Source organism: Fusarium vanettenii (assembly GCF_000151355.1).
Source record: "Fusarium vanettenii 77-13-4 chromosome 4 genomic scaffold NECHAsca_3_chr4_2_0, whole genome shotgun sequence".
Taxonomy (NCBI): Eukaryota; Fungi; Ascomycota; class Sordariomycetes; order Hypocreales; family Nectriaceae; genus Fusarium; species Fusarium vanettenii.
The window spans coordinates 833,693-850,726 of NW_003315879.1; the positions used below are offsets into that span (position 1 = coordinate 833,693).

Below are 17,034 nucleotides of genomic sequence, written 5' to 3' on the forward strand. Positions count from 1 at the left end.
GCAACCGTTTGCAGGCAACCGATCCTAGGCAGCTGCAGGACATCAATGGCCCAGGGCACGCACTTGGGAGGGGGCGAAGGCGGCACGATACAACGGGGAACTCGTTCGTCACACTACCACATACGTATTTAGTAGCCTCATCCCGAGCGAGAGCTTCCCGGCCGCAATTCGCAACCCTCGTTCACTATCGTCAGATACGCTGATCCTTCTATGGACTTGCCGTGGATCTCTAATCTGCCATCCCTGGGGCACGCCTTGATAGGGTCGATGTTGACGCCAACCCCAGACCACAGCTTCCCTTGTGGACGCTGCCGAAAGTGCAGCACATCTCGGCCACGTCTGGCCCTACTGAGGGGTGTCGTTCTTGCCCCAACCGTTCCATCACCAACAATCTCTTTCCCTTGCAGTATATCTCCCGTCGAGCTTGGGCGAAACGTCGGTGTTGCCTCGGTGCTGGCACTCATCTTCATGATGCGAAACTCGGCTACGTTCAGACATACCTAGGTAACCCTCAGCCACTGCAACATTACTGTGTAGGCTTGGCCTTCCTGTTGGGGCCCCTGTGTGTCTGGGATGCGTCTGGATTGGCGCCTTTGTTGGCTTCTCTAAGCTCACGCTTCCAACTACCTGCGTACTACCTCTTGTACTCAGAATACGCGCTGCGCCAACCAAGGAGCTACATCCCAACTCCACGTCGCTGAGGCCGTGTGGCTGGCGTGGCCATGCATCTACCAGGTCACACCCCGTTGTCAGCCTCTGCCTCTCGTCTCCAGCCCGCCTTCCTCTAGACAGGGACGGCCCTGTTATTCGAACTGCAATGCGTAATGGACGGCAACTGCTTTCTTTTCTCGGTGTCCCGGAATCTTGCGCTGTATTCGGCGGTGAAGGCTCTCCTCCTGCTACTGTTGCAGCATCTGCTCCTCTTCATCGGCCGCTTTTGGCCCGCAGGATCCCTTGCCGACCTTGTTTCGCAGATCTCCCATCCTCACCTCAAGAAGCCAGGCCGTGGCTCAGGTCTCGCAGCAGGCTCTGTCAGCCACACGCCGTGTGCCCCTCCTATTCGTTCTGGTCTAGCAGGTTAGAAACTCGTGGGCGCGGTATGAGCTGATAGATCGGCAACTAGCTTTAACGACTAACCTCGTGGTCGGCCCAAACCGATGGCACCCTTGTCGATTTTGGATCTAACTGTTCCGATCTTGGTGCGGGTCTAGACTCGACCTCATCAAGTAGCGTCCTTTTCGAGGTCTTGGTGGTGATTGCCAGAGACAATTCCGCTTTTCCTTCAGCCTAACGCAATGTTTGCCGCATTGATCTCTCAGCTCCAAATGGCGCAGTAATGGCGGTGTACTGCGTACTGGTTGTGGCCCATCTGTTCAGCCGAGCAAGTACAGCACCTACCTCTCATGGCCTACGACACTGCGACGCCACACGCTTCCACGCCACGTTTGTCCTCTCATCCAGCCCAACGAGGAACAGCCTGACCTCGAGATGGACAAGGGCTATCTGAGGTTCATCCAGAGCTCTGATGTTTAGCCGTAACGAATACCTTGTTCCAACACCTTGATCCGGGGTCTACGTTGATTCACAGCTACCTAATTCGGGATACGAAGCCCAGGATGTCTTTGGCGGCAGCCTACCGAGATCATGTCCAGTTACATACGTCCCGACGTGATGTGATGACCGGCTGCCCGCACCAAGCAGCTGTTACACGATGCTCGTCATGCCGTCACAAGACGAGGCTTGAGGAGTTACGTCTGCATACTGCTACCCTACAGGATACTGGAAGCAAACCGCGTTGGCTTGGTTGCAGACCCAAGCTGTTCTCATTGGAGCACCCAGGATCGGGCGAGTAGCAGATCGCCGTATGTCGGGAGCAAATTCGATAACCGAAGCACGGGGGCTTCCTGTCAATCGCGGACAGCCAAGGATAATTTGAGCATCTGGCCCTTCGTCATCAGTCAGAAGATGGTATCGGTTTGTCCAGATCAGCAAAATGGCTACCCCTGCTAGCGCTCCCCAGCCCATCTGACATGTGTCTATCGTCCGAGAACCCACGAGCCCCAAGATTTAAGGCAAGCCATGGCGCAGTGATCGGCAAAAGAGGCTGCGACGGCCGCCAGAGATTCACAGTTGTTCCAGGGATAGGATGGGATGGCTGATGGGAGCCGGGGAAGCGGCTCCATTCAGACGAGGGCAACTCGGTCTCTTGCCTGCATAGGCAACGAGGGAGCCAACGATTGTGTCAGGCACGGCGGGGGCCTTGCCAGAACATGACACAGGCTCCCGCTGAGAGGTGAGGGATGAGATTGATGAGAAGGGGCCTGACGCTACACGCGTCATCTGTTGCCGTCCTGGCGCGCCTCCCGCTGCTGCTGCTGCTTCTGCACTTTGAATTGAAACAAGCAGCTTACAATGGAAGCTAACTAGACGAAATGCTGTTTTGAGATACATCGGTCAATTCGATTCGCCATACACACGGGGCCACCGAGAATAGAGCCTAGCTGATGGATACCCAAGAGGACAGACAACAAGACGACGGACGACACAACGAAGAACGAGGAAAAGCAAAGACACACCGCAGCCCCCTCTCGGTTGCTGCTTGGTGAACGACCCTGCTTAAGGAATGCCCTGGTAATTTCCGACAGTTCCTTTCCTGGCGCCAATCCATGCTCGCAATTGCCACTCTCGGAAGGCCTGGGTTTCGAATTACCACAAGAGAGGGTAATTTAATACATGCCCTACACACCACGCCTAGGCAACGCAAGGCACGCGGATGGTTCACAGACCCTCATGTTCGCGAGCGATCCGAAACATGACAGGACCAGACGGAGAATATGACCATCGGTTAGGGCCGTTTCCGCCGCGCGCTTGTGCCCTGAGCGGCCGCAAAATCCACACATTACATTGGATCCGTCATGGAACCTGCTCGCAAGCATTGCCTTTCGGTCGTCTAGACCTTGGTGGGCTTGCACATTGCGAGCTGAAGATTAGATTCGTCTTCTCCACCTGGTAATGGCACTTGCCATGCCTTGACCTGGTGAGTCGAGTTGAGCATTGAAGCATCTCTCGGGATTCCTTGGTTGGAGCCGCATTGTGCCTTGATCATGTCAGCTTACACGACAACGACGGTCTTTTCCAATGATTGCTTCCCTTGATTGTGTGCATGTCACTTCTTTCTTACTTTCTGATGCTCCAGGTCCTCCTTGTCTGGTACATACACACATACGTAACCCGTCTCATCTAATCTCGGACGCCGATGCTCACACACGCGCCGCCGCCGTCGTCGCCAACGGCCGCTAGCGCGTGCCTCTCCCATGTGGCGTTTCGCATTTTCTCTTGGGTTTCTTTTCTTTTCCTTGCTTCTCGTGTCGCCGCTGTCGATCAGAGCCCAAGGACGGCCATAGTGCCTTGCTCCTCAACCCACCCTCCCCGTCCTAATGGAGCAGGAGTTAATACTGGCATTCTTACTTGGTAGCGATCACGACATGGGCGCAACATCAAGATTTGCAAAGAGTTAGAGGGCATGGCCAAAGATATCCACACCGGCCGGACGGGTCCGCTCTCTAGCGTCGTCAGTACGTATGCATCTCAGGCGAGGTCCGCGGTCTTTTCAGAGATTCCACCAAGGAGCTTTTATGCTGGAATTTCCACAAGGCTCTCTAAACAAGCATAGGGAGGCAAAACTGGTAAACAGCAGCAGAGCATCGGCAATCATGTCAATTCTTTGGTGAGCAAGTGCGTAGTGTAGCGTAGGATGCTGTCTATGCCGATTCAGTGAATTATTTCTTTCTTTAAAAAAAAAGGGAATAAAGGCAACAATGAGGTATCTCGCAACCAGCCCCAAACGACCAGCCACACACACAATCATTCCCTTGCTTCCCAGTCCTTCCTCCATGGATCATTTGAATAGAAAAAAAAAAAAAAACCTCTCCCACAGCCTTCTCTTTCCGTTCGCCCTTTCATACCTTCCCTTGTAGCCATAGCCAGCCGTCCTTGTCGAATGCTCCTCGCTGAAAATAAACAAGTGAACAACAAGCAAGTATCCATACATATCCATCCAGAGCACACCCAATGGCAGATAATAGGGGTGTAGTACAAATGGATGCGTTCTACCGTCCCATCTATTGTATTGTTTTGTCGTCTCGTGCTCTCGCCCTCTCTTCATAATCATCTCATCTATTCTGTTTCAATCAGGAGAGGCTTTTCGTCGACTGCCTGGTCCTGTGCCTGCTTCGTCTTGTTGTACGTGTGTGGTTGAAAATAAAAGTTTTGGGTATGCAATGTATCGTGATGCTATCGAGAACAAGGAGACTGAGCATGACACTTCTTGTCTGATCCCGCCGCCTCGTCTCTTGCAGACGCAAGGTCATCTGTGACAGGATCCTCCCCATCAACCTAGTGAGGAAAGAGTCGGTCCTTGATCGACGAGCCCGTGGAAGTGAAGCTGCTGCGCTTACTGGGGTCCTTCGACGTCCCGAACGGGGTGTTCTCGGCCTTTTGACCGTCCTCGACGAGGTTTGTCGAGCTTTGTCGCTGGGGGGCCTTCTTGAGGAGACCCTTGGGCTTGTCGGTCGGGGTGCTAGCCAGGGAAGGCCTCTCGCTGTTTGACTCGCTGTTTCGCCTATTCTTGGTAAGCTTCCGAGGCAGACGCTTATGCTGCTGAGAAGCGCCGTCCACTGAAGGCGCAAAGTCCACCGAGCGGCTGTCGCTCGACACACGGCTGAGTGCAGCGGCGGTTGTCGAGTGTGGCGAGCTGTCCCGTATGGTCAGTGGTACCGGCTCTGGGGCATGAGTATGTTCTTTGCTGTAGACGGGGCTATCTTGGGCCTGCAAGGAAGTGTAGTCGATTGGTTGATTGAATACAGCCTCTTCTTGCATGGGGTCCGAGACTGTGGTGGATGGCCTTGCTGCCCTGGGAGTTGGTTGGACAACTGGAGGCGGAAGAACAATAGTTCTGTTGGGCCCGTGAGAGTTGGAGTTGGAGTTGGAGTTGGAGTTGGAGTTGGAGTTGGTACTTGGCTGAGGGCTCGGGGCTGCTGGTTGAGGCGCTGGGTGAGGTGCTGGATGAGTATGCGCTGTGTTGTTTGGGGCATGCTGCAAGCTATTAGTTCGACTCCTCTCTCTAGACGCTCCGATGCTACTCACCTCAGTGCTGAGATATGCGTCGAGTTTCTTTCTCAGCACTTCTGACCGGACAGGTTTAGCGAGATAGTCATTCATGCCAGCAGCCAGGCACTTCTCTCTGTCGCCCTGGATCGCAGAGGCAGTCATTGCGATGACCAGGATCGTGCGCACCGCATCCAACGGGTCCTTTCGGATCAGCTTTGTCGCCTCGTAACCATCTAGGACCGGCATCTGGACATCCATCAACACGACGTGATATGGCTTGCCCTCCTTGGCCTTCTGCCGGAGCCCCTCGACCGCCTTGAGACCATTGTCATAGGCCACGACTCCTTTGTAGCCCAGTCGCTGCACGTACTGGATGGCGATCTTCTGGTTGATGGGGTTGTCTTCAGCCACGCAGATGCGAACCTGTTCCTTGGGCACCTTGGACAGGTCCAGGCATGGGTTGGGCGAGTCAGCCCGCTCCAGAGGAGAAGTGGTGGCCGAGTATCGGTCGATGGGAGGCGTCGTCTTGGATTGGGCGTCGCCAGCAGCGACATCTGATTTGGCCTTTTCGAATGTCACTGTGAACCATGCTGTCGTGCCCACATTCTCCTCACTCTCAAGCCGAATCTTGCCCTTCATCATCGTTTCGATGAGGGACTTGCAGATGCTAAGACCCAGGCCGCTCCCACCATACTTTCTTGCTGTGCTGGCATCAGCCTGGCTGAAGGGCTGGAACAGCTTAGCCAGCTGCTGAGGGGGGATGCCGATGCCCGTGTCTCGGACCCAGAAGGTGAGCATGGCATGCTCCTTGGTCTCCTTGTCGAGACGGGCCCCGATGGTGATGGAGCCATCCTCAGTGAACTTGAGACTGTTTCCAATGAGATTGCCAAGAACTTGATGGAGGCGAATGGGGTCGCCGTAGATCAGCATTGGGGGCAGGTTGATATCTTGCACGATCTTGACGTTCTTCTTGGAAGTCTTTTCGCGATTGCTGTACGATACGGCCCGGACCACCTCGCGGACCATGTCTTCTGGGTTGAAAGCGATGATGTATAGCTTCATCTTGTCCGCCTCCATCTTGGAGAAGTCGAGGATGTCGTTGATGACAGTTAGCAGCAAGTCAGCAGACACACGGATCGAGTCTGCCATTTCGAGCTGGTCTTTATCCAGATCGCTGTCACGAAGCAGTTCCGAGTTGCCAATCACACCATTGAGAGGAGTGCGGAGTTCGTGAGAGACATTGGCCAAGAAGATGGACTTTGCCTTGGCGGCTTCTTCAGCGAGCTTGACATTGCGCTTCGCTTCCGCCTCTGCATCCTTGGCCTTTGTCTCTGCTGCAAGAGCCTTGGCTAGAGCGCGCTTCTGAACTGCCACCATGGATCGGTTCTCTGCCGAGATCTTCTCAACATTCTTCATGGCGAGTGCGTTGGAGTAGCTGATGCCGATCTGGTTGACGAGGAGCTGCAACACTGTGACATTGCGATCAGTGAAGGCACCGGGCTCGCCCTCAAGATACAAGACTCCCAACAGTGGCGTGTTACCGTGACAGATGGGGATGGCAATGATGCCTTTGCCAACGGGGTTTCTCTGCAGCCAGGATTGGTTGACGTTACCGAACCGCTCATCAGCTATCAAGTCGGGAACGAACACCGACTCCAGGAAGCGAGTGCAGTAGAGAACAACGTTCTCGGCTATCAGAGACGTCCCTGACAAGGGGATGCCTGGTATGTGGGCTGAAGCACCCCTCTCGGGGTCACCACTGGCAGCTACGCACCACGAGTCCGAGTCGTTCTCCTGGACGACTATGGCGGCACGTGTCGCTGAGCCGCCGCAGGTTTGGAGGATGACGTCGCACATGGTCTTGAGCAGCTCGTCCACCTGTAGCACCGATGATATGACCTGTGAGGATACCAGGATGGCATGGAGGTCGATCATATCGAGAGCAGGCAACCCTGCCCCGGGCTCAGCCTGCATGTTCATTGAACCTCGCCACGCCCCTATGCGCTCTCCCTTCAGGTCAGGCATGTTCATCATGTTCATGTTGTTGGAAGTGATGTGTGTCAGATCTCCTCCATCTTCGCCATCCACAGTCCGATATTGGACCGACGTCGTGTCGGCGACAAAGTCAGTCTGTACACCCATGTCAGTGGTTCGGTGGCTTCTTGTTGGTCCATGTAGGAGGAGAACATGCTCCTCTTCGATAGCCTTTGAAACTCCGTTGGCACCCATCTGTCGGAATAAGCTAACAGCTTCTATAAGTGCCGCACGAGCAGATCGGCGTGCCTTTCGCCGTATGAAGAGACCTGCTAGGAGATAGTTGCCCAGAGCCTCATCGAACACAGCATCGCATTCAGTGGCATGGTCCAGAGCGTGCTCGTAGTGCTGGATGGCGGTTCCGTGGTCCTTGGATAATTCTGCAATCTGAGCCTGGAGCAGCTTCGACCAGCAAAGATAGTTGATATCCGAGACAAGTGCCCATTCATCAATCATCCTCACAAATCTACGCAGCTCCCTGATGACCTCCTCGGCCTGCGAGGCAAAGTCTTCAGTAGGCGAACATGGAACCTGCATCTGTCGCAGTAACCGTCCGGCAAGGGACAAGCCATAGAATAGCAGCATCATCCTGCTGTTGCGTGAGGACCAGAGCATGGCCAGATCATCAGTGCACTTCTTCCCAAGCTCAACAGCACGCTCGTAATGGCCGTAGAGGTATAGGGGTATCATCTCGAAGCTCTCGTAGAAGATGGTGGATCGGATGCTCTGGCGATTGCAGCTAAGCAACCACTTCTTGTAGCACTCCGAGTTATGTTGTTCGTCATTCATCACCTCCGAGGCGATGCGGATGCGAGTCTTGCCCTGAAGAGCACGGCAGAGCTGTCTGATAGCGATGAGAACCGACCCGCCCCTGGAGTCGGTGTACCAATTCGGAATCTCCTCGCAGCCGTACTGGCAGAACCCTTCGAGATCTGCGCAGTTCTCGTTGCTGAAGAATTTGAACACGGCAGACACTCCGTAGCTCATGATGGTCGCTATCCGGTCGCCAGCAACTGAAGCATACTCGACTGCGTCCTCCATCTGAGCCGTGAGTGTGGGCAACGCCGTGTGCACATGTCCAATGCACATCGAGTGAAGCGTCAAGCCGCGAGCGAGCGAGAAGGCGTCTCGAGACTGATAGAGTAGTTCTTGAGCGGCGATACCTAGATCCACAGCGAACTGTGGCATGTTGAACCGCGAGAGAGAGATCATGGCGAGATACAGGAAGCCCATACCGGATTGTGGGTACGCACCCCGTTGGAGGTGCATCTCTACCATGGTGAGGGTGAGATTGTAATACCGCAGACCATCGCTCCACCAAGCGGCGCTGAGGGTCTCGGCGAGGACCGCTCCGATAGACGCGACACTTGGATCTTCAGCCTGGTTGTAACTGACCAGTTCAGCCCGATCCATGGTTTGGATCTGAACGGAAAGGCGCTCAAACTTCGCGTCGCACCTCTGCAAGGTTGGGTCCTCGTCCACCGAAACCCCCAGCTCGACCAGGCACTGCTTGAGGGACACAAGAGCAGCAGATGAATCGCCGTTCTGGGCATGTATCCTTGACTGTAGAACATATGCTGGTGCCTTGTCGAAAGCTGTCTTGGAGTTGGCAAAGATGATGGCCAGTGTTTCGCTAGCCGGGCCATAGTGGCCCATGTATAGATAGCACTCGGCCGCCCTAAGGTAGAGTTGCATCGTCTCGTCATACGAAACGTCGTCTTTGCCCTCAGTCCAGGGGTCGTCCTGAAGAAGTGCAACTGCTGTGTTGTAGAACTTGGCTGCGGTTGGCTTCGCGCCACTCTCTGCAGCAGCTTGGGCGCAATCTGTCAACAGCTTGCGGTACTCATAGCGGCTTGGAATCCGTCGCTTGATGATGTCGACCGCCTCGCAGATATGAGAGGCTGTGCTGTCTCGTTGCCTAGATTCGCCGGCATAGTACTTCTGGAGTGTTTGTGCAATGATGAAGTGCATTTTTCGGGAGTTGCACTCTTGCAAATCGGACGATGCATGGATATATCGATCGTGTGCGAATCGGAATCGATCATCCGTCTCGCTAGGTACGATTATATAGGCCTGGATGGCCGCTTGAAGACCGGCGATGGCTTCGCCCTGCGAGTAGCTCTTGTGTGCAAAGGTCGGACAACATGATCCCCAATCGTCTTCGTGATAGTCGAATTCACCGCCCATCAGGTGGCAAATGAGCTCGAACGAGAACGAGTTGCCAATAAGAGCCGCCCAGGCGAGCAAGGTCCGGGCTGCTGCCGGAAGTTCGGTCAACCTGTGCGTAATGAAACCCGTGTCGAGCACGTCGTAATCCTTCTCTCCTTGAAATTGCTCGAAGAGTCTGTCGAGGTCATAATGCCATTGGCTGTCCCTGTAGTCGTACCAAATACACCGCTTTCGGTAACAGGCACTCAGCATCTCTCGCATGTAGAATGGATTGCCTGCTGTCTTGGATTGCAGAACGAGAGCGAGGGGGAGAACTTCTTCCATAGGCCTACAGAGCGTTGTCGAGACGTATTTAACAATATCGTCTTCAGAGAGAGCTGATAGGGTGATCCGAGTGACCAAGGGGCCACCAGAACGGGGAAACTCGTCGGACTCAGGGGGGTGAACGATGCTCTGGATCTTCTCCCATGTGAATTCCTCTGTTCGGTATGTGACAATGATGACCATCTTCATCCTCGAAGCAATGATTTGAGAAATGAGCTCCAGGGACTCATCGTCGGCAAAGTGGAGGTCATCCAAACAGAAGCATATGAACTTGTGTGCCGTGAACACTCGAAGGACGTCCAGGAAAATGTTCATCAATCGCATGGTCTTGGTAGATGTCCCAGCTCGGAGAAAATCCTGTGATGACTGAGAAGCGATGCTAGGGTTTCTCGCAACAGGGCCAGGCGAACATCCCGGAGAGGAGCCGCGGCGCTTCAGGCTAGCCTTCCCATTGCTCTTGTTCAGGTTAAGATGCTGAGACGAGGAGATTGACCGCCCAGGATTGACCTCGGGAGGGCCAAGGAGGAACTCGGGAAGTCCTAGTAGCCGGTGCAGCATGGGCCAGACAGGGCGGACGAACTGCTTGAGCCCCTGGTGAAAAGGAGTCTCTGTATTTCTCTCGCCCCAGACCTGCTTGAACAGGGACGATAACAACTTAAGTAGTGGTCCAAAGGCTGTCCTTCTTGCAGTATCGAATTTGGCTGTTGCGCAGTAACCCCGTCTCCTGGCCTCTGCAAGGACACTCTGAACAAGACAGCTCTTCCCTAGTCCTCCAGCACCCTCGATTACCACAACCTCGCAGTGATCACGACGGCGGAACTTGGCTGATCCCAGCTGCCTGGAAAGGCTCGAGGCGGTTGACTCTACTAGGCTATGACGATTCTGTGATTCCGCCCCGGTGCTATCCACGAGACTGCGAGTCTCAATTGAGATGGATTGGTGCCTCTCCCACGGCTTGGCAGCCCGAGGGAAGGCGCCTGATGGCGAAGATGAGATGGTATCGCCAGAATTCGTCTGGGTATCCGAGAAGAACGGGTGAAAGTTGGTCTTTGGTAGTTTAGGATCTGAGGACGCTGTATGAGTAAAGGAACCACTTCGACGGTTGGTACCATCAATAGAGCTCGCTCCCTCGCTTGAGATGTCGTCAAAAGCAGCCACCTCGTTTGACAAGCTTGAGCCGTCAGAGAAGCGGTTGCTGCCACCCTTTAGAGTCATGGAATGAGCCTTGGCAACACGGTCAATGACCTTGACAAGCTCAGCCTGTTCCCGTTGGCGACCGATCATGATAGTAGGAAGCATGAAAAAGGACGATACATCCTTGGTTCCAATCTTCCACTCCTTAAGCGCCAACCAATCCCCGTCGCCTAGGAACTCCTGAACCTTGACCAGATCGTGACGGAGCCCGCTCGCCGAATGGTAACGGTCAGTAACATTCTTGGCTGTGCATTTCTGAATAATTCTTCCAACCACGTCGGGAATGTCCAGTCGTACAGTCGACACATTGGGTATCCTGCGCCCGAGAACTCCCTGGACAATGTCAAGAGGGCTGTCGCCGTCGAAAACCGGTTTCTGGGTCAGCAGCGTCCAGAACAAGACGCCCAGGGAATAGATGTCTGTCCGGCTGTCCGGTTCTGCAGGCATTCGCCCTGTTTGCTCGGGGCTAATGTAGAGGAGCTTGTTTCGAGCGCCTAGTTCCTTGGAGAGAGTCGACCACCCACTACTTGTCAAGCCATTCTCAAATGAGCGTATTCCGGACCCAAATGATAGTATTTTGACCTGCCCCTCTTCAACGTTGAAGTGAAACGCATCGCCTCGAATTTCGCCATGAATCATACCCAGACCGTGATGAAGAAGCTCGAGGCATTGTGCTGCACCGATGGCAAAATCGAGAAAGTACTGCAAGGAGATCGGGTCGTGTAGTTCGGGCTCGTTTTTGCGAAGCGAGGTAAATGTCTCTCCTACAGTACGGGCTCTGTAGTAGGCTGGGCCCATGTCAAGGACCTCGAGGAGATAATTGTGGCCGGGGTGTTGATAGATGGCAACGATGACGGGTGCGCGGTCACCTGGAAGAGGGTTCAGCCTGATTAGGTCGAGTGGCTTCACGATATGTTGCCCATTCGGATCTGAGTCTGCTGTTAGACTCTTGGCGATGTGAAAGGCGCGCTCTTCTCGGAGGGCATGGTAGGATATGCGAGCAACGACTTGCTCTTCGACGTAGGGAGCATCATTGGACGCATTCGAGGGTACCGAGGCTGGGGGTGTGATTGCCGGTAAATCGATGGTGTCGCTCGAGGCCGAGGGATAAGGTTCCGACGGCGATGGCCGGCCAGAATGGATCTTCAAGATGGATCCTGGACTCGAGGCATTGTGAGAGCTTGAGGGAGGGGAGAATGGAGAGACGAAGCGGGTTCCAAAGACATGCCTGAGGTGGGTTAGAAATCAAGATTGTGACGAGGGCACGAGGACTGGTAGTCTGGCGTCGACTCGTAAGGCGCGCCTCAAGAGCGCACTTACCAGTAATCGTAGGAAGAGTGGAATGGCAACTGGTTATCGTCCCATGTATAACCGGCTATTTGGCGTAGTCGCTCGTAGAGTCGAGGCGGCGGATCGAGGAGGTCGTCGGAGACGAGGGACACGCCGTCCATGATGGAGCGCGAACAGCTGCGCACTGCGCGGGCGTGGCACTCAACGTCGACAACAGGACGGGTAGACAACGGGAAGCGGGCATTCGCATTCAGTAAAGGTTTGAGCCACGCGAATGTGAAGCGCCCATCCTCGGAGATCGGTCGGCGGTGGTGGTGGTGTAGGTGATTTGTAGTTGTCGAGTTTGACTAGATGGGCCGGGATCCAGATATGACAGGTTCTGAGGGAAGCTCGAGCCTCAGATGTTCCTGGAGGTAGTGCGAGTGTAGGATCTGGGATGTTGCGGGATCTGCGCCTTGGTCGGGATATATCAGACGAGGGAGGTGGGACTCTCTAGGATGAGGCGATGGAGGAGAGTCCAAGATGACGATAGGGCCGCGGTGAGGGGGAGCCGCAGGTCGAGGCTGCCGACGTTCGGAGGGCTGAGGTGGTGGCTGATGCCGCAGAGGACAAGATGTAATGCCAACCGGCGATACCTTGAGACAGACAAGACGACGGTGGTGGTAGTCGCCGAGAAGAGGTGGATTGGCTACCCAGGTCTGGTAGGCACTGTACTGTACTGTAGTATGGCGGATGTAGACTACGAGCGAGTGGACTTTGTGGTGGTGGATTCCCGCCCCCCCAAGTGCAAGTGGAAGTGCAAGTGATGGGTCAAAGTGGTTTTCAGGTGGTGGATTGGCGGATTGGGTGCAGATTAGCGGACTGTCCGGGCCGTTTCTGACGGGGGTATTCCCAGGTCAGGCCAAGCCAAGCTCACGAGGGCAAACAGGGACGGGAGACAGAGAGAGATGGGATGTCTCAGCTGAAAGGGTTTCTTGTTCTTTTTGAAAAACTTGGGGTGGTTGTGAATGGATGGTGGAACTTCTAGATGATACCCAGGGTCCAAGGATCCTGCCAAGTGGGTGATGGATGCAAGGCCAACAAGGGTAGCTTCCGGTTTGGCAGCTGGTTTTTTGGGCCGGGCTCCTCATCTCACCTTGCTAGAAAGAAGAGACGAATAACCTTGTTATTCTCTCCCTGGTGCAATATGTCAAAGCTGTTATAGCATACCAGAGTTAGACCGTTCCAACCTCCCTCTTCTTCTCCTTTCCCACCGTAGCAACCCTACCGATGCTCTGGTTCAAGCCCATCATCGCTGAGACACTTGACGCCTTCTATCTGTGCTTCCATGGACCATCCTCTAGACTGACCACCATCACACGTGCTACTTCCCCCCCGACTCCACCTTTACCACCATCATGAACCTCAAATGCAAGCCTGCCCTATCACTACCGGCCATCACAATTCCTCGTGTACAGCTGCATCTCCAGCTCTTGCAAAAAAAAAAAAAAAAAAAAAACTGCCGCCGCTCGCCTCGCCTTGTTCTCTCGCCTACTGCCGCTGTTCCCGCTTGGGCACCGATAATACGGAGCAAGAGCCCGGGCCTTGGATCCATCGACTTTGCCCATCCCTTCTCTTTTGGCTCAAGGCGCAAAAGCTAGAAAATTTCTCTAGGCGCCTCTGCACCAGAAGAACCCCCCAACTCTTTCCTTCACCGTAGGAAAGTCAGGCTTCTGGCTGAACCCTCTAAAGATTGTCAAATTTCAGCTGAAAGACGGACCCTTGTGGCGCCGCTATCCCGTCGACGGGGGCACCGAAAAAAAGCCCTTCTATTTCATCCTTCTCCGCTGAAGATAGGTAAGGTACTTGGATCAAGACATCTTAGCTCGCCTTGACGAATTCGACTTGGCGCTTGCTGAAAAGCGACTACTTGCTGTAAACGTTCCTTTAGATAATGGATGTTCAGCTGTAAGACGAAAACGCCCGTCAATTTTGCACTTTCAGCTTCTGCTTTTCTGTCATGACTGATTCAAGACATCCCCTGGTCGCTTGTTACTTAATGATGTAAGTGGCAGACAAATTGAATGTCACCAAAACATTCCGCGCCGCAGGTTGACACCACCCATCTTGAATCATGTCTGGCAGGTCGGCCAAAAATGACACCGATCGCCGATAGCAGGGGAATCAAGCTGAGCCAACAACACCAAAAGATGAACATAGAAAACAGAACGAATAAACAAACGCAATGGTGTCTATTTAAAATGTATAATATTATGTATGTTTATAGGACAATCCGTTCATTCGTCTAATCCTAAGAGAAAGGATCATGTTCTATCCTCTATCATGAACCTCCGTCCGCACCCTCCTGCGGCAACCCTGTATTCATTCCATGCCAGCTGGGAAACCCTCACCAGCAGCCGTCTTTTCTCCCATCATCAATCCTAAATCCTCATTCATCATGCCTTGAGATGCTAGGTCGCTTCCCACTTGGATGGTATGGTCTCCTTATGCACATGTCTTCAAAAAATCACAAAACGCGTTCAATGTTGGATTGCTCACGTAGTTGCTTCCATCCCCCGGAACAAAAACGGTCGCCATTTACAGAGCCCGAGACCTTAGCGGCTGTGGCTGGGCAGATCCTTGGTACCGTTGGCCTGGGGAGGGGTGAACACAAAGTTCTGAGTGAGGCGTCGCTCGGTGTTCTGGCGGCTGTTGACAAAGTCGGGGTAGTTGAGGGTCAACTCGACAGCACCGCTGTGGATGGCATCGACAGCCTCAACACCGAGCATGAACGAGTGGTCCTGGTTGCCGACCTCGTATCGCCAGCTGCCGAATCGGCCACGAGACAGGATGTCCATGCTCTCGAGCTTGGGGAGAAGCTGCTTGAGGACGCCCTCACGCTCGAGGGTGGGGGTGGGGTAACCGTGGTCGAAAGCGCGGTGGTAGGTAGAGACGATCTCGTCCTCGGGCTTGATCATCTCAGTGTTGATGAGACCCTGGATGCTCTCCTTGAGGAGGTTCTCAACATCGACGGGCTTCATGGTGGACTGGGAAACCTCCAGCATGATGGACCAGTAAGGACCCTCCTTAGCCTCGTCAGACTCAGCAGGCTCGCCGTTGGCGAGGTAGAGAGTGGGAAGCTTGGCATCAGCCTGAGGCTGGTTGTAGGGGGAGTAGTTGGAGAAGATGGTGGCACGGTAGAAGGGGCAGTTGTCCTCGGGGAAGTACAGCCAGCACTTGTCACCGATGCGCTCAGGGCGCTCACCTCGGATACCAACACCAACGACGTGGGTGGTGGAGTAGTAGAGACCCTTGGTGAGGCTGATGAGCTCCTCATCGCCAATCTTCTCGGCAAGGTGGTCAACGGCCATGGTGTTGACGAGCTTGTTGTAGCCAATGGTGCTACCGTCGGCGAAGTGGACGATCTTGCCCTTGGCATCGACCTTGGTGACCTCACCGCTCTTGCCGAAGCGCTTCTTCTCCTTAGGGATAGTCTCAGCAACGGCGGTCCAGATACCACCGGTACCGTCGCGGGCAGGGAATCGGAAGGTAGCGTTGGGACCCCAGTTACCGGCGACCTTGCCCAGGATGACGTTCTTGGTGACGAGCTTGGCGTCAGGAGCAGCGACACGCTCACCGAGCCACTGGCATTGCATCTGAGAGTTTTGTTAGCTTCGAGGTCCTAGGATGTGCGGCGATAGGTTCTCCTTGCTTACCTTGGTGGTGGGAACGGCCCAGACCTTGTAGTTGTAAGGTCGCATGAAGATGTTGGCAATACCCTCACCCATCATGCGCACAATCCACTCGTCAAAGTCCTTGGGCTTGGTGTTGGCAACACGGCACTCAAGAGCAGAGTCGATGATACCGTCAATGCACTTGACCTGGTCCTCCTTGGGGAGCATGGAAATGTTGTTCTGGAAGGGGTAGGGGACCCAGAGACCCTTGTAGCGAACGTAGGAGATGCGCTGGTGGGTGTACCAGTCATCCTCCTTGGGGAGGGCCTCGTCGATGCAGTCGTCGAAGTACTTGTAGTGGGAGAAGATGACATGGCCACCGACATCGTAGAGCTGGAGGATTCGACGGTCAGCGGTGTTTCGAGGTCGACGACGGCGCAGGTTCAACTTACGAAACCCTCGGGGGTGACATCAGTGCCGGCAAGACCACCAGCCTTGTTGGAGGAGTCGACAATCAGCCATGAAGGGCCGTTCTGTAGGTGCGGTCAGTCGAGTTGAAGCGTGAACGGAGGAGCTGGCGGTGAGCGCATACGATGTGGTTGAGACGCTTGGCGGCACCGAGACCAGTAGGTCCCATGCCAATGACGAGGACATCAACGTTACTGTTGAAGAATAGATATCAGTATGCTGTCGTGGATAGTGGCAAGCAATTGCTCAAGCATGCAGATGCAGGCAATCAAGTTGGTTCAAGCAGGGGCGGGCGCAAAAGCAACTCACACGTCGGCCATGGTGGGGGATTTTGAAAAAGTTCTTGGAGTAGAAACTTTGAAGACGAGGCTGAAAAGCAGACACAGATGCGCAGACGCCGACAAGGAACCGAGCGACTGGGAAGAAGGATGAAGCTTTACAGGACAACGGAGGAACAGCGAGAGGATCAGAGTCCCGTGGTTGCTGTAGATATTATTGATGGTGATCGCAGACCAAGGAGTGGAGGCTGGCAGAAAAGGAGACTGACCGCCGCAACCATGGATGGGATGGGCGACTTTGGATGGCGGGGCTAAAATTATTTTGGAGCCTTTCCACCCCCCAATCCAGGGGAGGGTTAAGGGGCCCACACCATAATTGGACCCCGACCCCTGGGTCTTTGGTGAGTGGGTGGGTGGCTCAAGAGTTGGCACCGCTTCATCAGGGACTGAGTGATGGCGAGTAATGGACGAGATGGAGATAGTGATAGTAATAGATACTGCGTACCTAGGTAACA

At 54.3% G+C, this 17,034-nt stretch overlaps 2 protein-coding genes across 2 annotated transcripts; both read right to left on the reverse strand.

Annotated features, from left to right (window-relative positions):
• Positions 1-3,716: 3,716 nt before the first annotated feature.
• NECHADRAFT_78838 (uncharacterized protein) lies at positions 3,717-12,281 on the reverse strand (the record flags this gene model as incomplete). Its single annotated transcript, XM_003052000.1, has 5 exons — positions 3,717-3,761; positions 3,966-4,010; positions 4,069-4,121; positions 4,458-12,058; positions 12,151-12,281. The coding sequence occupies 5 exons, from the start codon at positions 12,279-12,281 to the stop codon at positions 3,717-3,719; spliced, it is 7,875 nt and encodes a 2,624-aa protein (XP_003052046.1).
• Positions 12,282-14,357: 2,076 nt separating this feature from the next.
• Positions 14,358-16,717, reverse strand: NECHADRAFT_68188 (uncharacterized protein). Its single transcript, XM_003052001.1, has 5 exons — positions 16,551-16,717; positions 16,366-16,435; positions 16,226-16,306; positions 15,816-16,166; positions 14,358-15,755 (listed from the first exon to the last, which is right to left on the reverse strand). The coding sequence occupies exons 1-5, from the start codon at positions 16,559-16,561 to the stop codon at positions 14,715-14,717; spliced, it is 1,554 nt and encodes a 517-aa protein (XP_003052047.1). The 5' UTR covers positions 16,562-16,717; the 3' UTR covers positions 14,358-14,714.
• Between the last annotated feature and the right edge of the window lie 317 nt (positions 16,718-17,034).